The 20,037-nt window shown below is 44.1% G+C and overlaps 2 protein-coding genes across 2 annotated transcripts in view; one reads left to right on the forward strand and one right to left on the reverse strand.

Annotated features, from left to right (window-relative positions):
- The window catches only part of LOC118101411 (plexin-B2), a 102,634-nt gene extending 92,415 nt beyond the window's left edge, over nt 1–10,219 (forward strand). Inside the window, 22 exon segments of the mRNA XM_035147156.2 lie at nt 72–180; nt 529–738; nt 823–881; nt 883–904; nt 1,097–1,192; nt 1,497–1,633; nt 1,753–1,853; nt 1,961–2,190; nt 2,276–2,457; nt 2,722–2,788; nt 3,342–3,488; nt 3,595–3,672; nt 3,784–3,862; nt 3,985–4,085; nt 4,640–4,721; nt 4,836–4,987; nt 5,101–5,261; nt 5,971–6,118; nt 6,206–6,270; nt 6,669–6,744; nt 6,877–6,951; nt 7,093–10,219. Of these exon segments, the coding sequence (XP_035003047.2) occupies nt 72–180; nt 529–738; nt 823–881; nt 883–904; nt 1,097–1,192; nt 1,497–1,633; nt 1,753–1,853; nt 1,961–2,190; nt 2,276–2,457; nt 2,722–2,788; nt 3,342–3,488; nt 3,595–3,672; nt 3,784–3,862; nt 3,985–4,085; nt 4,640–4,721; nt 4,836–4,987; nt 5,101–5,261; nt 5,971–6,118; nt 6,206–6,270; nt 6,669–6,744; nt 6,877–6,951; nt 7,093–7,197 (2,482 nt within the window). The 3' untranslated portion in view covers nt 7,198–10,219.
- Nucleotides 10,220–11,316: 1,097 nt separating this feature from the next.
- On the reverse strand, nt 11,317–19,959 carry mdm2 (MDM2 proto-oncogene). Its single transcript, XM_035146901.2, has 13 exons — nt 19,815–19,959; nt 17,458–17,496; nt 16,289–16,356; nt 16,113–16,187; nt 15,790–15,923; nt 15,592–15,641; nt 15,431–15,489; nt 15,093–15,189; nt 14,814–15,007; nt 14,593–14,724; nt 14,389–14,460; nt 14,121–14,307; nt 11,317–13,890 (listed from the first exon to the last, which is right to left on the reverse strand). Exons 3-13 carry the CDS (start codon nt 16,337–16,339, stop codon nt 13,445–13,447), a joined length of 1,497 nt encoding a protein of 498 aa, XP_035002792.1. The 5' UTR covers nt 16,340–16,356; nt 17,458–17,496; nt 19,815–19,959; the 3' UTR covers nt 11,317–13,444.
- Between the last annotated feature and the right edge of the window lie 78 nt (nt 19,960–20,037).

Consider the following 20,037-nt stretch of genomic DNA (forward strand, 5'->3'; position numbering starts at 1 on the left):
TGTGTGTGTGTGTGTGCGTGTGTGTGTGTGTGTGTGTGTGCGTGTGTGTGTGTGTGTGTGTCTGTGTGTAGTGGTGGTCGGAGGATCGTGGTCGTGGGAAATGGTTTTGACTTGATCCAAAGAGCCACGATCAAAGTTGCCTCTACTGACGAGTTCTCACAGGCTGCCGCTCGGGAAGAGGTAAGTTTCCGTGTGTGTGTGTGTGTGTGTGTGTGTCTGTGCGTGTGCAGAAAGTTGTGTTGCTGCAGTGGCAGATTGATGGAGTTTTCTTCTTCGTTGCTTTAAAAGTGCTCCTTCATTTCCTCTATTTTCCAGCTTCATTTCTCTGCAGGAAGTTAGTTTTTATTTATCGCTCCTACAGATCGATTTCTCTCCTCCACTCCTCAGCTCCAGTTTTTCTTTCTCTCCACTCTTTCTCTTCCTCCAGTGTTTATGTGACTGTGTTGTGCTCGGCTCTCTAACACACGGACACACAGACCTTGTGACGCCACCTCAGGTTAAATCCTCTCGTCTCCGTGTCTCCATCAGTTTGTTCAGGAGTTTCTGAGTAAGAACGACACCGTCCTGGAGTTCTTCTCACCGAAAGTGAACAGCTCGCTCGACGCGCAGGTGTTCAGGACCTCGCTGCATCTGGACAACTTGCCGGAGAACCTGGAGAACTTCGTCTACCACCCCAACCCCAGCTTCAACGACCTCCTCAAGAACGTCATCACGGAGACCAGCATCATCATCGTGACCGTGAGGAAGAGGAGTTTTTTACATTTTAAAATGAAACCTCCCTCCTCATGTCTGGGTCTGAATCAACCCCTCTCTGTTTCTCAGGGTCGAGGCTTCTCCAAGGCGATGAGCGCCAAAGAGGCTCAGGCGTTTGTCGGAAACGCCCTGTCACGTTAACATCCTGCAGGTAAACACGGAGCAGAGAAGTGAAGCTCCGGAGGTTTATCATTTTGTATGAGTTAACACTGTAAAGATGGAGCAGATGTACCATTTTACAGTGAAGGTCTCAGGTCTCAGGTCTCTTCCGTCCCGGGCCACATATGAAGAACCACTTCTTCCTTCAGCTTCTCATTCCCTCTCCTCTGTCGACTCTGAACAGGACGACAAGTTGATCCTGGAGGCGCCGTCAACGCAGCCCAGTGCCAGATCCAAACGCCACCGCAGAGACACGACCAACGACCTGCTGGAGCTCGTGGTAAAAACACAAACCACCACATCACAGGGGGAGGCGGAGGACGAATGTCTGCTGAGCTCCTCTGTGATTTAACTCCATCGTTCCAGACTTTAACTGTCAGGTTATTTACAGGATTCAAACTCAAAGACAAAAGAGAAAGTCAGACGCCTCCCTGTGTTTTTAAAGTTTCCTTCAGACTCAAAGTGACTCAGTGATTTTAATCAAACACAAACTTCTACCAACTAATTCAACATACTTTGAATATTTCATAAATAGTGTTGATAACTCTTGAACTTCCTCACATGTTCGGTCTCCGTCTCGTCAGGTGAAGTTCGGTCACGGCGAGTGGCTCGTGGGTTCCGTGTACTACGCCAGGAAAGACGACATTCCTCTGGCTATAATCATCCCGGCCGTCATCCTGCCCATGCTCATCTTCATCGCTGTGTCCGTCTACTGCTACAGGTCCGATCATTAAAGAGATATTCGAGATACCGGCACAGAGAGACGTGTTTTATATATCACAGATATGTTTCAACACCTTCTTCTGTCTGTGTGTGTCTGTGTGTGTCTGTGTGTAACAGGAGGAAGAGTCAGCAGGCGGAGCGAGAATACGAGAAGGTCAAACACCAGCTGGAGAATCTGGAGGAGAGTGTCCGAGATCGCTGCAAGAAGGAGTTCACGGGTACGCTCACCTGAACGTCACATGGCTGAACTCCTCCATTGTCTCAAGCTGAGTCTCTAGAACATGGTGTAAAGATGGTGGTTGAGATGTTTGTGTGTCTCCGTCAGACCTGATGATTGAGATGGAGGACCACACCAGCGACCTGAGCGAGGCCCGGATCCCCTTCCTCGACTACAAGACCTACACCGACCGGACCTTCTTCCTGCCGTCGAAGGACGGAGTGAACGACACCATGATCACGGGACAGATCCAGATCCCAGAGGCCCGCAAGGCCATCGTGGCTCAGGCGCTGACCCAGTTCTCCAACCTGCTGAACAGCAAAACCTTCCTCATCAACGTGAGTTTCAATCTTGTAGAATTCAAAATCAGCATCTTCATCAATTTGCCGTTTTTTGAAATCCCCTCGTTCTCTGCGGCTCCAGTTCATCCACACGCTGGAGAGTCGGCCGGACTTCAACGCCCGCTCTCGCGGTTATTTCGCCTCCCTCCTGACGGTGGCGCTGCACGGCAAACTGGAGTATTACACCGACATCATGAGGACGCTGCTGCTGGAGCTGATGGACGAGCACGTGCAGAGCAAGCACCCGAAACTGATGCTCCGCAGGTGAGGGGGGGGGGACTCACACGTTATTATTTCTCTCTATAATCATTTTCTTTTCACACACACGTCTATTTATTTACCGTTTATGATTATTTATGTATATTTGTTGATTTACACTGTGAAAGTTTCACAATCACAAAATATAAGAAGAAGAGGAAGAAATGATGTTGTGTACAGTTCTAATGTTTTGTGTCTGTGTGTGTGTGTGTCTGTCTGTCTCTGTGTGTGTGTGTGTGTGTGTGTGTGTGTGTGTGTGTCTGTGCGCAGGTCGGAGACGGTGGTGGAGAGGATGCTGTGTAACTGGATGTCCATCTGTCTCTATCAGTTCCTCAGGGTAACACAAATTCTTTCACTTATTCTACGTGGTTTCCATTTGTTTTCACTTTTCTCTTCCATCTGTTTCTCTTCCTCCTCCTCCTCCTCCTCCTCCTCCTCCTCCTCCTCCTCCTCCTCCTCCTCCTCCTCCTGTTCCTTCACTTATAATTGCCTGTAGGAAACTCTGAAACTCTGAAACTCGCTCAGTGAACCTGTTATTTTCTGTTTAGCTTTGTGTGGTTTGTTTATTTGAGAAGTTGAAAGTGACGACAGCAGCGGATGTTTCTCTGATTTAACTTCCTCACACTGAGTTGTGTTGTTCTCACACTGCAGCTGCACACGGGACATTTCTACTGTTGTTGTTGTTCTGGTTGTGATCAGCAGCTTCTGAAAGTTCAGCTGCAGGAAACTTAAACTCTGTAAAACTTAGAAAACAAGGAGGCGATTGCGATTGTTTTGTTTGATATGAGACATGACAATGATACTTTAGATCATCTTTACACTCTTTAAAGCGGCAGTGTGTGTGTCTGTGTGCGTCTGTGTGTGTGTGTGTTGTGTGTGTGTGTGTGTAGGACACGGCAGGAGAACCTCTGTACAAACTGTTCAAGGCGTTGAAGCACCAGGTGGAGAAAGGACCTGTGGACGCCAAGATGAAGAAAGCCAAGTACACCCTGAACGACACGGGGCTGCTGGGAGACGACGTCGAGTACTCTGTGCTGGTGAGTGTGTGTGTCTGTGAGTGTGTGTGTGTGTGTGTGTGTGTGTGTGTGTGTATGTGTGTGCTGAGGATCAGTGTGTGATTGACGTGTGTGTGTGTGGTGTCAGACTCTGCAGGTGCTGGTGCACGGGGAGGGACCAGACGTGACTCCAGTCAAGGTGTTGAGCTGTGACAGCATCACACAGGTTCGTTTGTTTCTTTATCTGCGTTGACGTCATTAATGGGAGTGAAATATCATTTCTTTTTTTTGTTATCTTACATTTAATAAATTAAAATCTGCATGTTCTGCCCTGCAGGTGAAAGAGAAGATCATCGATCAGGTTTACAGGAACCTCCCGTACTCACAGAGACCGAAGGTGGAGAGTGTCGCTCTGGGTAAGAAACATCTCTGTATTTAGTTTTCTGAACTTTGTGTCGTGTTTTCTCTTCCTCTTCCTCTTCCTCTCAGCTGAATGTCACATAAAAACACCCCCGTTAATTTCCCCGTGTGTCCACAGAGTGGCGCCCCGGCTCCACGGGTCAGATCCTGTCCGACCTGGACCTGACCTCTCAGAAGGAAGGACGCTGGAAGAAGCTCAACACTCTGGCTCATTACAACGTGAGCCTGACGGTTTACTTCCTCTGCTCTCGCACTGCGTTCACTCAGATTCACGTCACGCCTCCGCTCCGCTTCCCCTTCAGCCGCCCTTCTCTCTCCTCAGTCCATTAGAAACCAGATCCTGTCGTTCCCCAGCGGGTAGAACTCAGAACTGCAGACGGATGAGTTTAATTACGAGCAGCGAGGGGAATATTGAATTCCCCCGTCTCCTCCTGTAATGATAATCCCGTCTGAATGGAGTTTAATTAACTTCCCTTTTTTCCTGAAAGCTTTATTCACTAATTGTTGAGAGGAACTGTCGTCGGCGCAGTGGAGCGATATTTGAGAATATACAGCACTGAGAGCGAAGCCGAGTAAAGTTCAACTCTACTGCAGCTTTTATTTGATTTGAGATTTTAAGATTTACAGTTTATCTTATTATAAACAGAGACGTTCTCCTCGTTCTGCAGGAAAACCAACAGAAAGTCAAACTCCTGTCGTTTCTCCTCTCGGACGTTTAGAGGAAGGAATCTGCTCCGAGATCTATTAACTGGTCTTTTCCACTTGTCTTTCAGGTTCGTGATAACGCCACGTTGGTTCTGTCCAGAGTTCTACACACACAGTCGTTCCATCAGCACCAAGACAGTCAGGAAGAGAGTATGTACACACACACACACACACACACACACACACACACAATCCGGCTGACGATGTCGTTTGAAACTTGGATCCTCGATTCTCAAAACGCTCTCGTCTCTGCGTGTCTGACAGAAAACGCGCTGCTGGAGGACGACAACACTTTCCACCTGGTGCGGCCGGCGGACGAGCTGGACGAGGGGAAGTCGAAGAGAGGCAGCATGAAGGACAAGGCCATGACCAAGGCCATCACTGAGATCTACCTGACCAGGCTGCTGTCCGTCAAGGTAACAGAGTACTTTCACTCACACTCTGTACTTTATAGTTAGTACTCAGTACTTTCATTCTTCTTGTGTGACACAGACATTTTCTTTCTTTTGGAAAACTTTGTGTGTCCCAGGGCACGCTGCAGCAGTTCGTGGACGACTTCTTCCGCAGCGTGTTGTGCTCGGGCTCCGTCGTCCCTCCGGCCGTCAAGTACTTCTTTGACTTCTTGGACGAGCAGGCGCTGAGACACGACAACGTGGACGAGGAGACGCTGCACATCTGGAAGACCAACAGGTAGAAGTATTAAAATGATCCTGTAAAACGACGTCCCTGATTGGTTGTGACTCGACGTGTGTGAGCTTCTCTTCAAAGCTTCTGTGAATCTCAGCTGGAGACGAAAAGTCACTAAGAGAAATGATTAAAGTGTGGGGGGGGGGGGCACCTCATCAGCTAAGCTCATTATCTTCTCACTAAACCAGGCAGTCGAGCACATGGAGCTTTAATTGGCAGGTTGTTATCAGGACGGATGAATGACGAAGAGGAGGAGGAGGAAGAAGAAGAAAAGAGGAAATGGAGACAGATTGAGCAACAAAGCTTTTTATTCAACGTGTCTATTTTCAAACTGGCCACGAACTGGGCCTGTCAATCAGCAGGAAGACACTCACACACACACACAAGTGGGACGATGAAATATTCATCACGAGTGAATTATTGACGAGGGTTATGGAGGTGGAGGAGGAGGAGGAGGCGACAGGAGGAGATGAAAGGGAGGAGGAGGGAGGAGGAGGAGGGAGGGAGGGAGTGAGTCAGCAGATCCTTAAAAATCACAAACTGACCAGAAATGAGTGTTTATAAATACATACTCACATGCTTTATGAATTATTGGATCATTCACACTCAGCATTAAGTTTAAGGTCGTCTGTCCATCATTTGATGTGAAGATCCAAACATGGTGTTAAAAGGTCTCGGCTCCGTCCTGACTCCGGTGTCTGTGCGTCCTCAGCCTGCCGATGCGTTACTGGGTGACCATCCTGAGAAACCCCCACTACATCTTCGACGTGCACGTGACGGAGGTGGTGGACGCGTCGCTGCACGTCATCTCCCAGACGTTCATCGACGCCTGCACCAAGACGGAGCACAAGCTCAGCAGAGTCAGTTCTCACACAGACACACACAGACACACACAGACTCACACAGACACACACACTCACACACTAACTCTCTCCCTCTGTCTGCAGGAGTCTCCCAGCAACAAGCTGCTCTATGCAAAAGAGATCTCCACGTACAAGAAGATGGTGGATGAGTGAGTTTATTGAAATAAGTTGATTCATTAGAACTTTGGAGGAGGAGCTTGTCGCCGTGTGGCTGCGTCCGAAGATACTCGACAGCAACTTGTTCGACTTTGAGCTGTTACAGCAGCAGAAGGTTATTTATAGAACAAACAGGTTAAATAAGTAGAAAGAAAACGTGAATGTTAGAAAGATTTAGTAAGTTTAAATGAATACAGATATAATTTATACAATAAAAGATGATCTACAGAGTTTCTGCTGGTTCTGGAGGTGATGAAGGTTTTTAACGCTTCACTGACCAGTTCTCATTAATCATTAATCTGAAGACATTTGTATTAAAACTGTTTATTAATCTGTTTTTATTGATTTACCATCATAAAGTGTTGACTTGTGTGTGTGTTTCCTCCTGTAGTTACTATAAAGGCATCAGACAGATGGTTCCCGTCAGTGACCAGGACATGAACACACACCTCGCCGAGGTGTCCAGGGTACGAGCCACCGTGTGTGTGTGTGTGTGTGTGTGTGTGTGTGGTGTGTGTGTGTGTGTGTCTGTGTGTGTGTGGGTGTGTGTCTGAGGACTTTAACAGTTTTAATATTGAACCTTTGTTTCCTCTTGGTAGGAGCACACAGACAAGCTGAACCCCCAGTTGGCCTTACACGAGCTGTACCAGTACGCCAGCAAGTACTACGACGTGGTGAGGAACCAGTTTGGATCAGAACTAACACCGATGCTCTAGAAATGTTTTTATTACAGTTCCTTGTAACAGTAACAGAGTCCAACAGTCCTAATAAATTAAGATTAAAGTATTAATAATGTGTAATCATGTCTTCTTCAGATCATCCAGTCGCTGGACGAGGACCCGGCCGCCCAGAATAAACAGCTCACGCTCCGCCTCCAGCAGATCGCCGCCGCCCTGGAGAACAAGGTCACTGACCTCTGACCTCTGACCTGGAGGAGGGGTCGGGGCGAGGAGCCGATGGCTTGTAACACACAGGATGTTGTTTTCCATTTAAAGACTCAAAAGAGGAGGAGCTCACAGACTTGTGTGAGGACTGCAGGGGGAGGGGCTAGTGCAGCAGCAGCAGGAAGCTGTGGACCATATAAGTACTAAAGGGGAGGAGTTCTGGGACTAATTAAGTGTTGAAATGAGACGGAGGAGCTGATTGGGCGTCCTTCCACTTGGCATCCCTGAACCAGCACCAGGGAGGGATGCAAAATGGCGACGGCGATACGGCATCAGACGGACGCTCTTTGAAATCAAAGGGTTATTTTTATAATGGAAGCCAGGACTGTTCTGTGATCTGCAGACCTGGCAACCCAATGTCTGTGTTTGGCTTCTCTACACTTTACTTTACAAAGACTCAAGAAGTGCCACGCGAGGAAGATGACGATTTTTAAGAGGGACGAAGACTTGAAGTGAAGAAGAGAAACGAGTATCTACTCCCTCGTCGAAGTTTCTCCGCTGCCGGACGCTTCGTGACCATTTGTCCATCTGTAGACTTGAGTTGAATTTGCCTCTAGCGGCTGATCTGAGGTCAGTTTGTCTGTTTTCCGTTCAACAGGGAGGAGCCTTCATCCAAAAAGTGTGAAAACACTAAAACACTCAAAATAATCGATCAATGAAAACCCACTACGGTACATACCACTGGCCAATCAGGGCTCTTGGTTTGGTCCTGACGGCTCCAGAGGGAATTCAGGGTACGATGAGTTAAATCCCATTCGACCCGTTTCTACGCTCACGACCCAGTTGAGTATTATTCTTTGTGTGTGAGGCTCCGAGCAGAAGCTTCTCATTTGCTTTCACAACACGAAATTCATCATTTTAATGGACTGACACGTGCCACTTAGTTTTTATTGTGTTGATCAGGTTGCTTTGTGATGTCATATCCTGTGTGAGTGAGTGACCAGCTTGTTTTTACTTCCTGTGAAGAATCACGGCTGCCTAATCACGTGGTCTGAACAGCCCAACCCCTTCAAGTGACTTTCACTTTGTTTTTTTTACAGTGTATGATTTTATTTCTTTTGTAAAACACACTTCATAGATATTTGCTGCGTGTTTTTTTTATTTTTATGTTTTTCTGCACATGAGAGGAAGTGATTTAAGTGTCTTCTGAAGACCGGCTGCGTACGAATTGTTGAAATAATGCTGAAAATAAATCCAGAATCAAGGTAAAGTGTTGAGATCTATTCAATCCAGTTATTATAGGACTGAACTGCAAGAAATACACAGCCCATCAGAGTTTGACTTTACTGAAGTTACATTTGCAGTCAGCACATTTGTTTAAAAGCCTCTTTATCACATTTAAAATTCATGAAACAAACATTCTGGATTGGAAATTGATGCTAAAGTGAAAAACTGTTAGGACAGAAATGCACATGTTTATCATATTTCACTTTACTGCTTCATGTTTTATCTGCACAGTGTGTTGTTCATGCTACACAGGATCGTGCACGTGCCTCTCGAGGATTCTCCTGTTTCTGTTAAATGTCTCATAATGTACAAGGTGGACATGTGAAGAGGTTCTGATGAAACCCCTCAGAAACCGTGTGAGCGCTCCCCCGGCCGCTCTGTGGACGAGGAGCCGTGGAGCGAGGTCTCAGAAAGTCTGCGACAGTCTTCGGGTCTAAGATCCGTTCGAGCGCTGAAGTGTAATTGAACGCATTTATCTTCTAAACATTATTAATCGCCGCCATTAAAACCGTCGTATATTTGCGTTCTTCTTTTCCTCCCGAGCCCGGACGACGTGTTTTATGTGGAGCTTGAGTCTCGTATCAAAGATTTAATACGTCGTCGGATGATAAACCTCCTGCCTTCTTTTCTCAAAGTGATTTGTTGGTTTGATTTCAGGTGAAAACTGGAATCATCGAGTTTTCACATCTTTAAATTCTGAAGCAATACGAGCGTCGGGCCGGGGGGGTGTGTCTTTATCCTCCTGCTGTGGATGGACACTCGGTCTGGACCAGACTTTCACCACATGACCTCCACGTGCACAGACTGAAATGAACACATCCTTTTCCTTCAGACACTTTTCATCAGCTTCCTTCTGAGCATTAGTCTCAGAAATGTGCTCATGAAAACCTTCTTGGTGCCAAATAACTTCACGAAACTGTGTGAGTGTGTTGTACTGTCATCTCCGAGCTTTGGACTGTGGTTTGAGTTTGATGAGAGAAACGAGGGGAAGAGAAGAATTGTGTATTAAATTCTCTGGTGGTACTTTTCGAACGACGTTTCCATGTTCAGATGCGGCAGCTTTTCAACGTAAACTGCCACGTTTGTCTCTGATGTTTTAGATCTGTACATGAATCTGAAAACTGACCCGAGAGCACAAGCAGTCTCTCGATACAGATGAAGTGTGTGAACTGTAAATGACGTCAGATTCATGTTGAGAAACAATAACTTCCTGTGTGTGTCTGTGTCTCTTCGGGCTTCTTTCTGCCTTCTGTCAGCCACCAGCCACGTGCCTTAAAGAGTCGAGCTGAAAGTAGATCCGCGAGGGAAAAGCCAAAACGAGCGTGGAAGCACATAGAGTAGGTTTACTGCATGTGTGTGGGTCTCAACAGGAGGGGAACAGTACGTGTTTGTGTGTATCTGTGTATTTTAGAGAGACTCGTTGGTTCTGTTAACGGTTCAGACAGTCGCAGCATCTCTATGATTAACCATGTTGTTCTGGAATGTAGTTCCCCAAACTCGGACTAATTCTAAAATCCAAATAAACTGGATTTGTGTTGAAACTTGTGAGGAACCATGTGTGCGTTTCACTGCAGCTTCAGACACCAACACAGCTCACGTGCAGGTAAGAGGCAAATTCAGGTTAAACCTTGTTTTACATCATCAAATGAACACACAGCCGTTATCTGCACCATTGTTCATCTGCACATTTCTTTTCTGGATTATCCAATTAATTGTTTTGCCAATTAAATGTGAGAAATGTACACGGAATTACAATAAAAAGGTTTTTTTAGTCTTTGTCTTGTACAAATCTGGGCCAAAACTATTCTCCTATGTGGGAACATTTTTATTTCCAGCAGACGAGATCAATTACACACGTTAAACTTTTTACTTTCGATAAAGAGCAGCGTGTAGAAGCTGTGAAGCAAATATTCAGCTCATGTATTCAAAGTGTGTTTAACTAACTGAACGCCTCCGGCCGCCCGAGGCAAGGACACACTGAGCCGCCTGTTCAGGATTCATCAGATCTCACTTCTTCCTTCTGTCGCTCGGAGCTGGAAGCGGAGTTCAGTCTTCAGGAGAAAGTCAAACTCACATCGACTCCGACTGTTTGGTGAAACTTTTCAAAGTGACTCTGATTTTACTGTTCGTTGTTTCTGCAGAACTTTCATCTGAATGTGGGAAGATGTTTAAAGTAGAGAACCGGCGTGAACTGGAACCACTTATTTATTCTTATTCATTATCATTATTACTATTATACATCACAACAAAACAGCTGCATATTTCCTAGGTGTCTGTTTCTGGTGCCGACCTTAAACAACATTAAAATAACACAAATGGATTAGTAGAATTCAAGTTATGCACAAATCTCTCATAACTTAAATATGATAAATCAACATTTCATTTAACTCCAGTAAATCTTGACAATAACTATAATTAAATCTGATGTTTTGTCAGTCTTGCTCTGATTCTGATGCAGGTAATAAAATAATATGTAGAGATAGAAACATGACCACACTGCCTCTCTGTGTTCCTAATGAAGAACTACACTTGTAAACACTTCAGTAGTAATAATAGCATCTGTAAAGGTAAGACTAGTCATTAATACTTTACATATTAATATCTTAAGGTACATTTTATTGTTCATTACTGATGCATGAATGTTTGAGACTTAGTTTAATGTTTAAGAAGAAATGAATTGACATTTATTTCATGTTTCCCAGTTTTATATCAATGACGTCATAAATTAATCACAAACCAACAAAACGAAACCTGGACTCAAACAAGCAAAAGAAAATAAACTGGTTTATTGTCATAAATAAATCTGCCGATGAATTCCTCCATTAGAAGTTCAGTGTATTAAGTGTTGATTCAGAAAACCGATAACAGTGATAAGACAAGTTAAATTTTATTCAGTTCACAGAAATTATACATCTCACTAGATTCATCTTATTATTTAAAGAGCTCATAGAAAAGTGTCTTGTTAAAATAAACTTCCAAGCATCTTAAATACACAAATAAATATTAAGGATGTTATCAACACTTTATAATGGAGCCACATCTTTCCTCATGTTTCAAGTTTCCTGGAAAGAGCGATTGAACTGGTGCAGTGATGGTTAACAGCTGCTTGAAGAGTCAGTGCGCAGCCGGGGCGGCAAAATAAAAAATATTATATAATAAAGTTTCTCATTCTAAAGTAATGAATCTGCGAAGAAGTCAAATGAAGTTTTCCTCTCAGGAAAATATTAAACGTCTTTCCAGGAAACTTTCGATGAGAAGATGACATTTATTTCACTGGTGCATAATATTAAAAAATAATTTCCTAATTATTTACAATTAAGTTCCCCGGAAAGAACTATACAATTTTAATTGATATAGAAAAATAAATGCAGCTGTAAACTAGAGAATGTTTTGTCCAATTTTTCTGTCTCTGGAGGAAAATTTACAATAACTGGACAGTAAATAAATATTATTTTCTAAGAAATGACAGAATTCTTTCCAGGGAATTATAGACCAGTAAAATAAAATGTTGAAGAAACAAATCAGATGTCCTCTCGACAGGGAATCAAACCTGACAGAGAGCTGATTCTGTGTAAGAAGGATTATTTGGGAGAGTTTGTTTGAAGCGTCAGAGGAATCAGCTGAGGTGAGTGACAACGAGGATCGGCCGAGCAGAGTGACAACGAGGGATCGGCTGAGCAGAGTGACAACGAGGGATCAGCTGAGCAGAGTGACAACGAGAGGTCAGGATACAAACAGATGAAGGAGAATGAAATCATGTTGATGTTTAAGTGTATTTTTAAAAAGCCGAGTTTGGTGACGAATGTACTAAAACTAAAAGTAGGTACATCCTCCTACTGCCATAAATAAAATAATGATATTAATTCATTACATTCTGAAAATAGTCTCCAGTGAGGAACTGTTTTAACAATTGTTCCAAAAAGGAAAAAAGGCCAAACTTTCAATAGTTCCCTCTTTCCAAATAAATACTGCAGATAAGATTTTTATATCTTTGATTAATCTGCCGAAGTGAAACCTGTTTGTCTGACGAGCGTCTTCCTGTGACCAGGAAGTGTTTGACATCTTTGAATGAAAAATTAAAAACAATGAAATCAATCATTTAAATATTCGGTGAATGGAAATTCTTCTTTGGGTTTTAAAAGTTATTCAGACAAAACAAGACGTGTGAAGATGATTTGTTAAGATCTTTGTTTCCTCGTGTGATGCGTCGACTTGTTCTTTTCTACTAAAGGAACTTGATGACGTGGAACCTGAACTTAGAAGAAACCATAACGTTCTAGGTCGTCTTATTTTCCAATGTGTTAAACTAATCAGAACATTTATGATGCGACTGAAAATCGGACATTTACATCATTAAATAAATTAAAGAAGTGGAGGATGTAATGTTCGATCGTACTGAACTAAAGATTCAAAATATAAAAGGAAATTAAAGAGGGAATTATTCTGGTGTTAATTTACCAAAACCCAAGAAGTCATATCTGGATGTTTTTGTTTTATTTCACCAAGCCTCAGATCATATATGTTGTTTACAGTCATATATGATGAAGAGAAGCTGGACCAGAGGACGACGAGGACGACCAATCGATCATCACAAAGAGTTGATGAATAATTGACTAAGTGAAGACAAATCACTAACTACTGAACATGTTATAAGATTCAAGCTGTGACGAGAGCTGAACATGCGTGTCTTTAAGTGCCTGAAGTGGCAAAGGCCTAAATGTGAAGAGGGTGAGGACAGAGAGGGTGAGGACAGGGTGGGTGAGGACAGGGTGGGTGAGGACAGGGTGGGTGAGGACAGAGTGGGTGAGGACAGGGTGGGTGAGGACAGGGTGGGGGGATTAGAGCATAGAGGGAGGTGAGGAGAGAGTTGGTGGGTGAGGAAAGAGGATGAGTCTAAGCTGAGGTAGGTGAGGACAGAGTGGGTGTCTCAGCTGAAGGAGATGGGGACAAACAGAGGGTGAGGACAGTATAGGTGGGTGAGGACAGAGGGTGAGTCTCAGCTGATGTAGGTGAGGACCACAGACTGGATGGGCAGCCTGCAGACGGGACACAGCTTGTTCCTCTTCTTCAGCTTCCTGGCGCAGACGTAGCAGGACATCAGGTGTCCGGTTCGTCCGTGGACGATGCAGCCGTTCTTGGGCCGGGACTGACAGATGAGGCAGGGGTCGAGGCACGACTCGGGCAGACGCCACTCCTCCGACACGCTGCGCTCCAACTCTGGGACCGCGGGACCAGGAGGAGGTGCAGGTGAAGAAGTGAGGGACGTGAGGAGCTCCTGGGAGTCCAGGGAGGAGTAGGAGGAGGAGGGCTGGGAGGAGGAGAACAGTTCCTGGGACTCGGTAGCAGAGGAGGTGCAGTCAGAGAGACACTGCGACAGAAGAGGAGTTTTCGCCCGTTTCCCATCTGGAACATCGACTCCTTCGTTTTCCTCGACATCAGAACCTTCAGGAGACGAAATCCAACAAAGGTTAAATCCGTTTTCTTTTTCAAACTAAAACAATCTGCATCCACACCAACGCTTCATCCACATGGTTTGTCTGTTTAATCAAAATCATTGATAACATGTCAAATATAATACGTCTAAATAAAACCATAAAAATGTTGTTCTATAGAATTGACCCTCTACAAACTACTGATGGACCATGTGACCTGATACTGCAACTCTAAAGTACCTGAAGGTTCTTTGGCTGCTGATTGGTCGGTTGGCTTTTTGGGCAGAGCTTTAGGACTGGAGGGGGAGGAGTTAGCAGCGTTGAGGGACTCCTCGGGCAGCCAATCGTGTCGCATGGTCCAACAGCGGAGGCAGTTTCTAGGGAGGGGCGGGTTCAACTCGTCACACTTCACACAGCGCCAGTAATCCTGAGAGAGAAAACACACACTCACTGTGAGACGGACATAACAAAGTGTGTGTTTCATGTGTGTGTTTGTGTGAAGACTCACAGCTTCAGAGATTTCTGTGTCTTCGTCGAAGGAGTCTTCTTCTTCTGCCTCAAAGATGGTGACCTCGTACACCTGGACACACACACACAGGACAGGAGCTGGGTTATGGTATCAATTCTGACCAATGGATTTCCAGGTGTTCAAGACATTAACTGCATCATAACTCATTTATTGCCGCCGTGCCGTGTGTAACCAGATGTTTACCTGGTCATCGGCCGACAGAGAAGCGTCGTCTTCATTGTAATCGTCCGAATCTGCCGACTCGACCTCGAATTCGACGCTGAAGTTGTCGCTTTCTGAGTCTGAGGCTGGGACCGTGACCTCTGACCTCCCAGACTAAACACACACACACACACAGTCAGTGTTAGAAACCAATACAACAACTCCACACACAAAGCCTGTGTGTGTGTGTGTGATATACTCACTGTGCTGTGCGAGTCTGATGATTGGCTGCTGTGTCTGTCCCGCCTGCCTCCCAGTCCACCAATCACACACCAGGACAAGCTGTCGTCAAAGGTGAGGGAGTAGCTGTCGGACCTCCTCCTCTTCCTCCCCTCTTCTTCCCCTTCCTCCTCTGACTCCTCCTCGTCTTCATCATCCTCGACACTGTGGGAGGGTCCTGAGGAGAACAAGGTGGTGGGAGCGTTAGGTCACATGACGCGTGTGAGCACCAAGGAGGTGGTGTTGCCTCAGGAGTCACTCACCTGGTTCATTGCTCCTGCAGCTCCTCCTTCTCCTCCTCCTCCTTCTTTTCCTCTTCCTCCTGTCTGGTGATGAAGAGCGGCTTTCTGATTCTCCCTCCTAGTGACACAAACACATATTGATTTAGAACTTTTCTCCAACTTTATAAAACCCCATAAGAACCCTGTGTTACACGTTCTCATGTTTTATTGGTTTCTCATAAATTCAGCATCACAAGTAAGATTGAAAATGAAAATCTTTGTGTTGTGATTATTATTAAAGAAGCTAGAATCTGTCCGAACCTTCAGGTAGGCTGTGTGTTATGATAAAGAACATGTGTATGACCAGCTGTGTGTCTTACCTCTGTCCCTCTGTCTGTCTGACTGTTGCTGTTTGGTTCGTTCTCGCTCGGGGGCGAATCTGAGAAACACAGAGAAAGGTTAGTTTTCAATCATCAATCATTCTACAGATGTGATGTTTGAAAGCCCGATGAAGGTGAAACATGAGAAGATGAAGACGTACCTTGGCTCTTCACAGCCACCAGGTTCTTGGTGATCATTGCAAACAGAACTCTGAAACATGAACATGTGTTATCACCTCACTGCAGCTTCAAGGATCACAGACACATTTTCTTTATGTTCCGAAACGAGGCGAATTGTTACAACTTTAACTGACAAACGGAATCTAAAGAATAAACCTTCATCTCTCTTCTTTTCTCACCGTGGCTCTTTCACGGAGAAGCTGTCGACTCCCAGCACGCGGCCCAGTGCATCGTGGGAGCAGTGGACGATGTGCTGCTGCTTCTGGTCGTACAGCTGGTTCTGGATGATGTACTGACCCAGGTAGAACATCACCTGCAGGAAGGACATCCCAGAATAAATGAGGCTTTAATTTAGTTGTTATTGTTGCTGCCCAAAGGAAGGAGGTGATGCAAAAAATGATGAGTCATGTGTAATGAGTCAGAGTGAATCTTAAGTACGGAGCTAGTTTCACTACAACTACAGTTTCTCCCTCTCAGTTCTAAAGTCAGAGACATGTTTTACCTCCTTCATGGTGAAAACATCTTTTGTGGCTCCGGCATGTTGCAGCAGAGAGCGAAACTCGACTTTTGGTCTGACCTAAACACACACACACAACAAATATACACACAGGAAAGTGTCAAGTCACAGGGAATACAGCCAGTGAGGAGTGAACAGTCAGTGAAGGAGTCAGCTCTCACCAGTTTGTTGTCGTCACTGGTGTCGGTGCTGAGCTCGCTGTCAGCTGACATGGTGAAGCTGAACGTTCCTGCACATAAACACAGATCCAGCTTAACATTCATCAAGTAAATGATTAAGATATAAGTTAGTGTAAGTCAAGTTTGGATCAGTTGTTGATGGATGAGAAGTCTAATCAGCTGAGACATTGATTATTGATTGATATTGATTGTTGTGACATAACAGCAGGAACTGTCTGATTTCTGAATAGCTGCATGTGATTGGTCAGTGGGAGGAAGCTGCAGCTCCTCCCATCAACACTTTATTATCTTTTAGAGAAAACTGTGACTGGCTCAGAAACTTGAATTTCTGCTTATACGTGAAAGCACAAACTGGGACGAGGTAGAAATGTAACCTGACTTGTGTGAACATCTGTTCTCTCTCAATCCGTATTTCCTGTAGCCCCCCCCCCACCCCCTCTGTTGTGGTTTTGGTTCAGGCTTCAGTTAAGTTAGGCAAAGGCTCGAGTTAAATCCTCTGGTTAGACGACTGCTTGGAGTTTGGGGTAAGATTTGGTTCAGGTTGAAAACGGATGGAACTGGAGTTTAACTCTTCTACGAGCTACAAAACTAGGAGCCGAGCTGTCAAATGTGTCCACACAGACACGGAGGAGAGATCAAAATGTGTGTGTGTGGACTGAAGGTGTTTAAACAAGATGAAACTCAATCCTGAACCAGAACAAAACAAACTTTGACACCTGAACATCAGCTGTCAGTTTATTCTTTTGTAACCCTGAGTGTAACTTTAACTCTACAGGTGAAATCCTCTGACAGCATCAACACTTATATGAGAACTTATTCAGATACTCAGGTAATGATATGTTTTATTTATTAGTGAGGAGTTTATGTATCAGTTGGTCATTGAAACTTATTCTAAGTATTTGATTTCAGTTTTACCAAATATTGTCTGAACAGTTTACATTGAACGATACAACAGAAATAAAAATCATGATACGGGTAAAAAAAAAAAACATATATAAAGAATATTTTATATATATTTATATTTATATTTATATTTATATATATATATTTCTCAACATTTGGCAGATGTAAGAAACCTTACTGACCAAATTGTTAGATGAATAATTGATAATATAAACAGCATGTTAATTAGATGTGAATGAAAGTCTTACCTGTATATACAGAGTGAGGAGCGTCAGCAGCTGTCCATCCTGTGCAAGTAGAACAGATAAAGTGCAGTGAGAGCGGAGCCAAGCTGCAGCCTCTTATAAAGCAGCTGAGACATGTCAGGACTAGACCTGCCTCAGTGGCCTGGTCTAGTCTGACTGGGGCCTATCAGGGCCAGTCAGGGCCTATCAGGGCTGAGTCAGCTGCAGCAGCGTGAGTTGTATGTTCATGTTCTAACTGACTGGAACAGCTGATTTACTCACAGCTCTGTGTAGACATGCTGAGACTAGTCCAGGATGACTCATCACTCAGAGGAACATGCTAACCAGGCTAACCTTAACCAGGCTAACCAGTGGTAACTAGACTATCCAGGCTAACCATAACCAGGTTAACCAGTGGTGACCAGGCTAACCAGTGGTATCCATGCTAACCATAACCAGGCTAACCAGTGGTGACCAGGCTCATCTGGGACCTAACATTAACATGACAGTGGCCTGACTGGTTCCACAGTCCCAGTCTCCTGGTTCACTGGGGGACGACGTGGAAGAGGATAAAAATTCTGTCTGGCATCATTATCACATATAAACTTTATTTAGGGATCTGATGAAACTCAATTTACCACCTTCCTCCTGGAAATATTTGTACTCGTACATAATGTACTGTTTTTGTTGGCATCAGACTGCAAGAGTCAAAATCACAAACATTTGTTTTTAATGTATAATATCAAAAAGGGAAATACTTAAACCTAATCTAAATAAAATAATATTTACATTTTGCTTGTCAAAGCTTCTCAAACAGATCATCCGCTGCATTTTTGTCTCATCTGATATTAAATGAAATAATTTAGGTTTTTGAACAGTTGGTGAAATCCATTATTTTAGGATTTTGGAATTTATAGAGGTCAGAGGTCGACATTTCATATAAAAACCATGAAGAGATTAATCAAGAAACTAATCAAAGGTTTAATCCCTAATGAAAATGGTTGTTTGCAGCCGTAATCTAATCAAATGGATGATTAGATTATTATAAAATCATTCGTTTAGAGCTTATCTTGGATTATTATTATCACATGTAATGAAACTCCTCATAACACAGGAGGTCACCTGATAAGGCAATAAGATGAAATGACAGGTCTGAAGAGTAAAAACAAAACCGAAACCATGTTCTAATAAAACCATGAATATTAAGATTAAAGTGGAGACAACAAAACAAGATGAAATAAGTGTTGATATAAAGTTAGTGATGAAGCATTAAATAAACAATAAAAGTTAATCTGAAACTACTTGAATTTGAATTTTTCTCACTAATAAATTACTCGACAGAAAAAACAGATGATTTGAATCATTAAAAAGTTATGAAAATCCAAATATTCTCTTGTTTAAGCTTCTCAAATGTAATGTTGTGACATTATAGTCAAGTTAATTTGTTAATTTAAACTGTGATTGGTCTTTTAAAACAGTTTTCTAGTAGAAACGATTTAACAATTAATCAAATAATGACTAATGAATAATTAACGATGAAAAGCCTCCCGAGCTGCAGCACGCGACACCTGAAACCTGCCCACACATGTGACCCTTAGTGGGAACACTGGTCGATGTGTCCGGACAGTGTTCCCAGCAGCTGACACGCTCCATGAGTCAGCTGTTCCCCTGACAACACGCATGCAGAGGAAATATGCCCGGACTTGTCCCAGCTCACAGACAACATCACAGACAGCGTCACAGACAAACATCACTCCTTCAACCGTCACACGCAACACACGGAAACTCTGCAGGACGACGACACAACAACTTCCTGTCTCAACACCCGAGTTCACTAACACACTTTAGAAACATTAAAGTAAAGGTCGAGCGTTGCTTGTGCACATTTCTGCTCAATACACGTGGCAGCTGCCGTTTCTCTAAATACTCATTAGTATGTAATCACGATGAAACAGCCACGTGCACGTTTTAGCGTTAATTCACCAACACATGCACGAAAACGTGTAAGTTCACCACCACCTCTATTTACAAAATCTGCGTGTTTACAACCGTTAGCATTAGCCGCTGGTTGCTAACAGAAACTTTACTTCCTCTTTAGAAATGTTAGGAAAATAAACAAACTGATACTGAAACCAGAACCGAGCTGTGGTGGAAAGATAAAACAGCGACAGATTCAAGTTACCACGGCTTTAATGACACGTTTTATCATCTCGTTCTGCATGAATCCGGCTGACGAGACTCGCCAGGCCGCGTCGCTCAGCCAGGAAACCCCGAGGCTCCGCGGCCTGCTAGCACGATGCTAACCACCTGCTAACACGCGCTCCGGCTGTGGTTACCGCACTAAACTTTACCCCAGTTAAGTTTAACCATTACTTACTCACCTCTTTCGGTTAGTTTAGTTGTTATAATGTCCCACGGAGACGTTAATCCAGCGGGTTAACGAACAACTAACGATGCTACCGGAGCATCGGTGTGTTTACTGTACTGGTGTGAGGGTTACAGGTGCAGCGCCCCTGCCGGAGGAACACCGACACTGCACTGTGGACATAATGAACTGTGACAGATTTACAGTAAATATATAAATAACATGTTATTATTATTATG

The sequence above is a fragment of the Hippoglossus stenolepis genome, chromosome 22 (assembly GCF_022539355.2).
Source record: "Hippoglossus stenolepis isolate QCI-W04-F060 chromosome 22, HSTE1.2, whole genome shotgun sequence".
In the NCBI taxonomy this organism is placed as follows: domain Eukaryota; kingdom Metazoa; phylum Chordata; class Actinopteri; order Pleuronectiformes; family Pleuronectidae; genus Hippoglossus; species Hippoglossus stenolepis.

Excerpts from the sequence above, each read along its gene's own strand:
- mdm2 (XM_035146901.2), bottom strand. The coding sequence starts at position 16,339 with ATGTCAGCTGACAGCGAGCTCAGCACCGACACCAGTGACGACAACAAA. Across the intron at positions 14,725-14,813 it reads CATCAGACTCGCACAGCACA|TCTGGGAGGTCAGAGGTCAC; the intron begins GTGAGTATATCA and ends GTGTGTGTTTAG. Across the intron at positions 14,461-14,592 it reads CTCTGTCGGCCGATGACCAG|GTGTACGAGGTCACCATCTT; the intron begins GTAAACATCTGG and ends GTGTGTGTCCAG.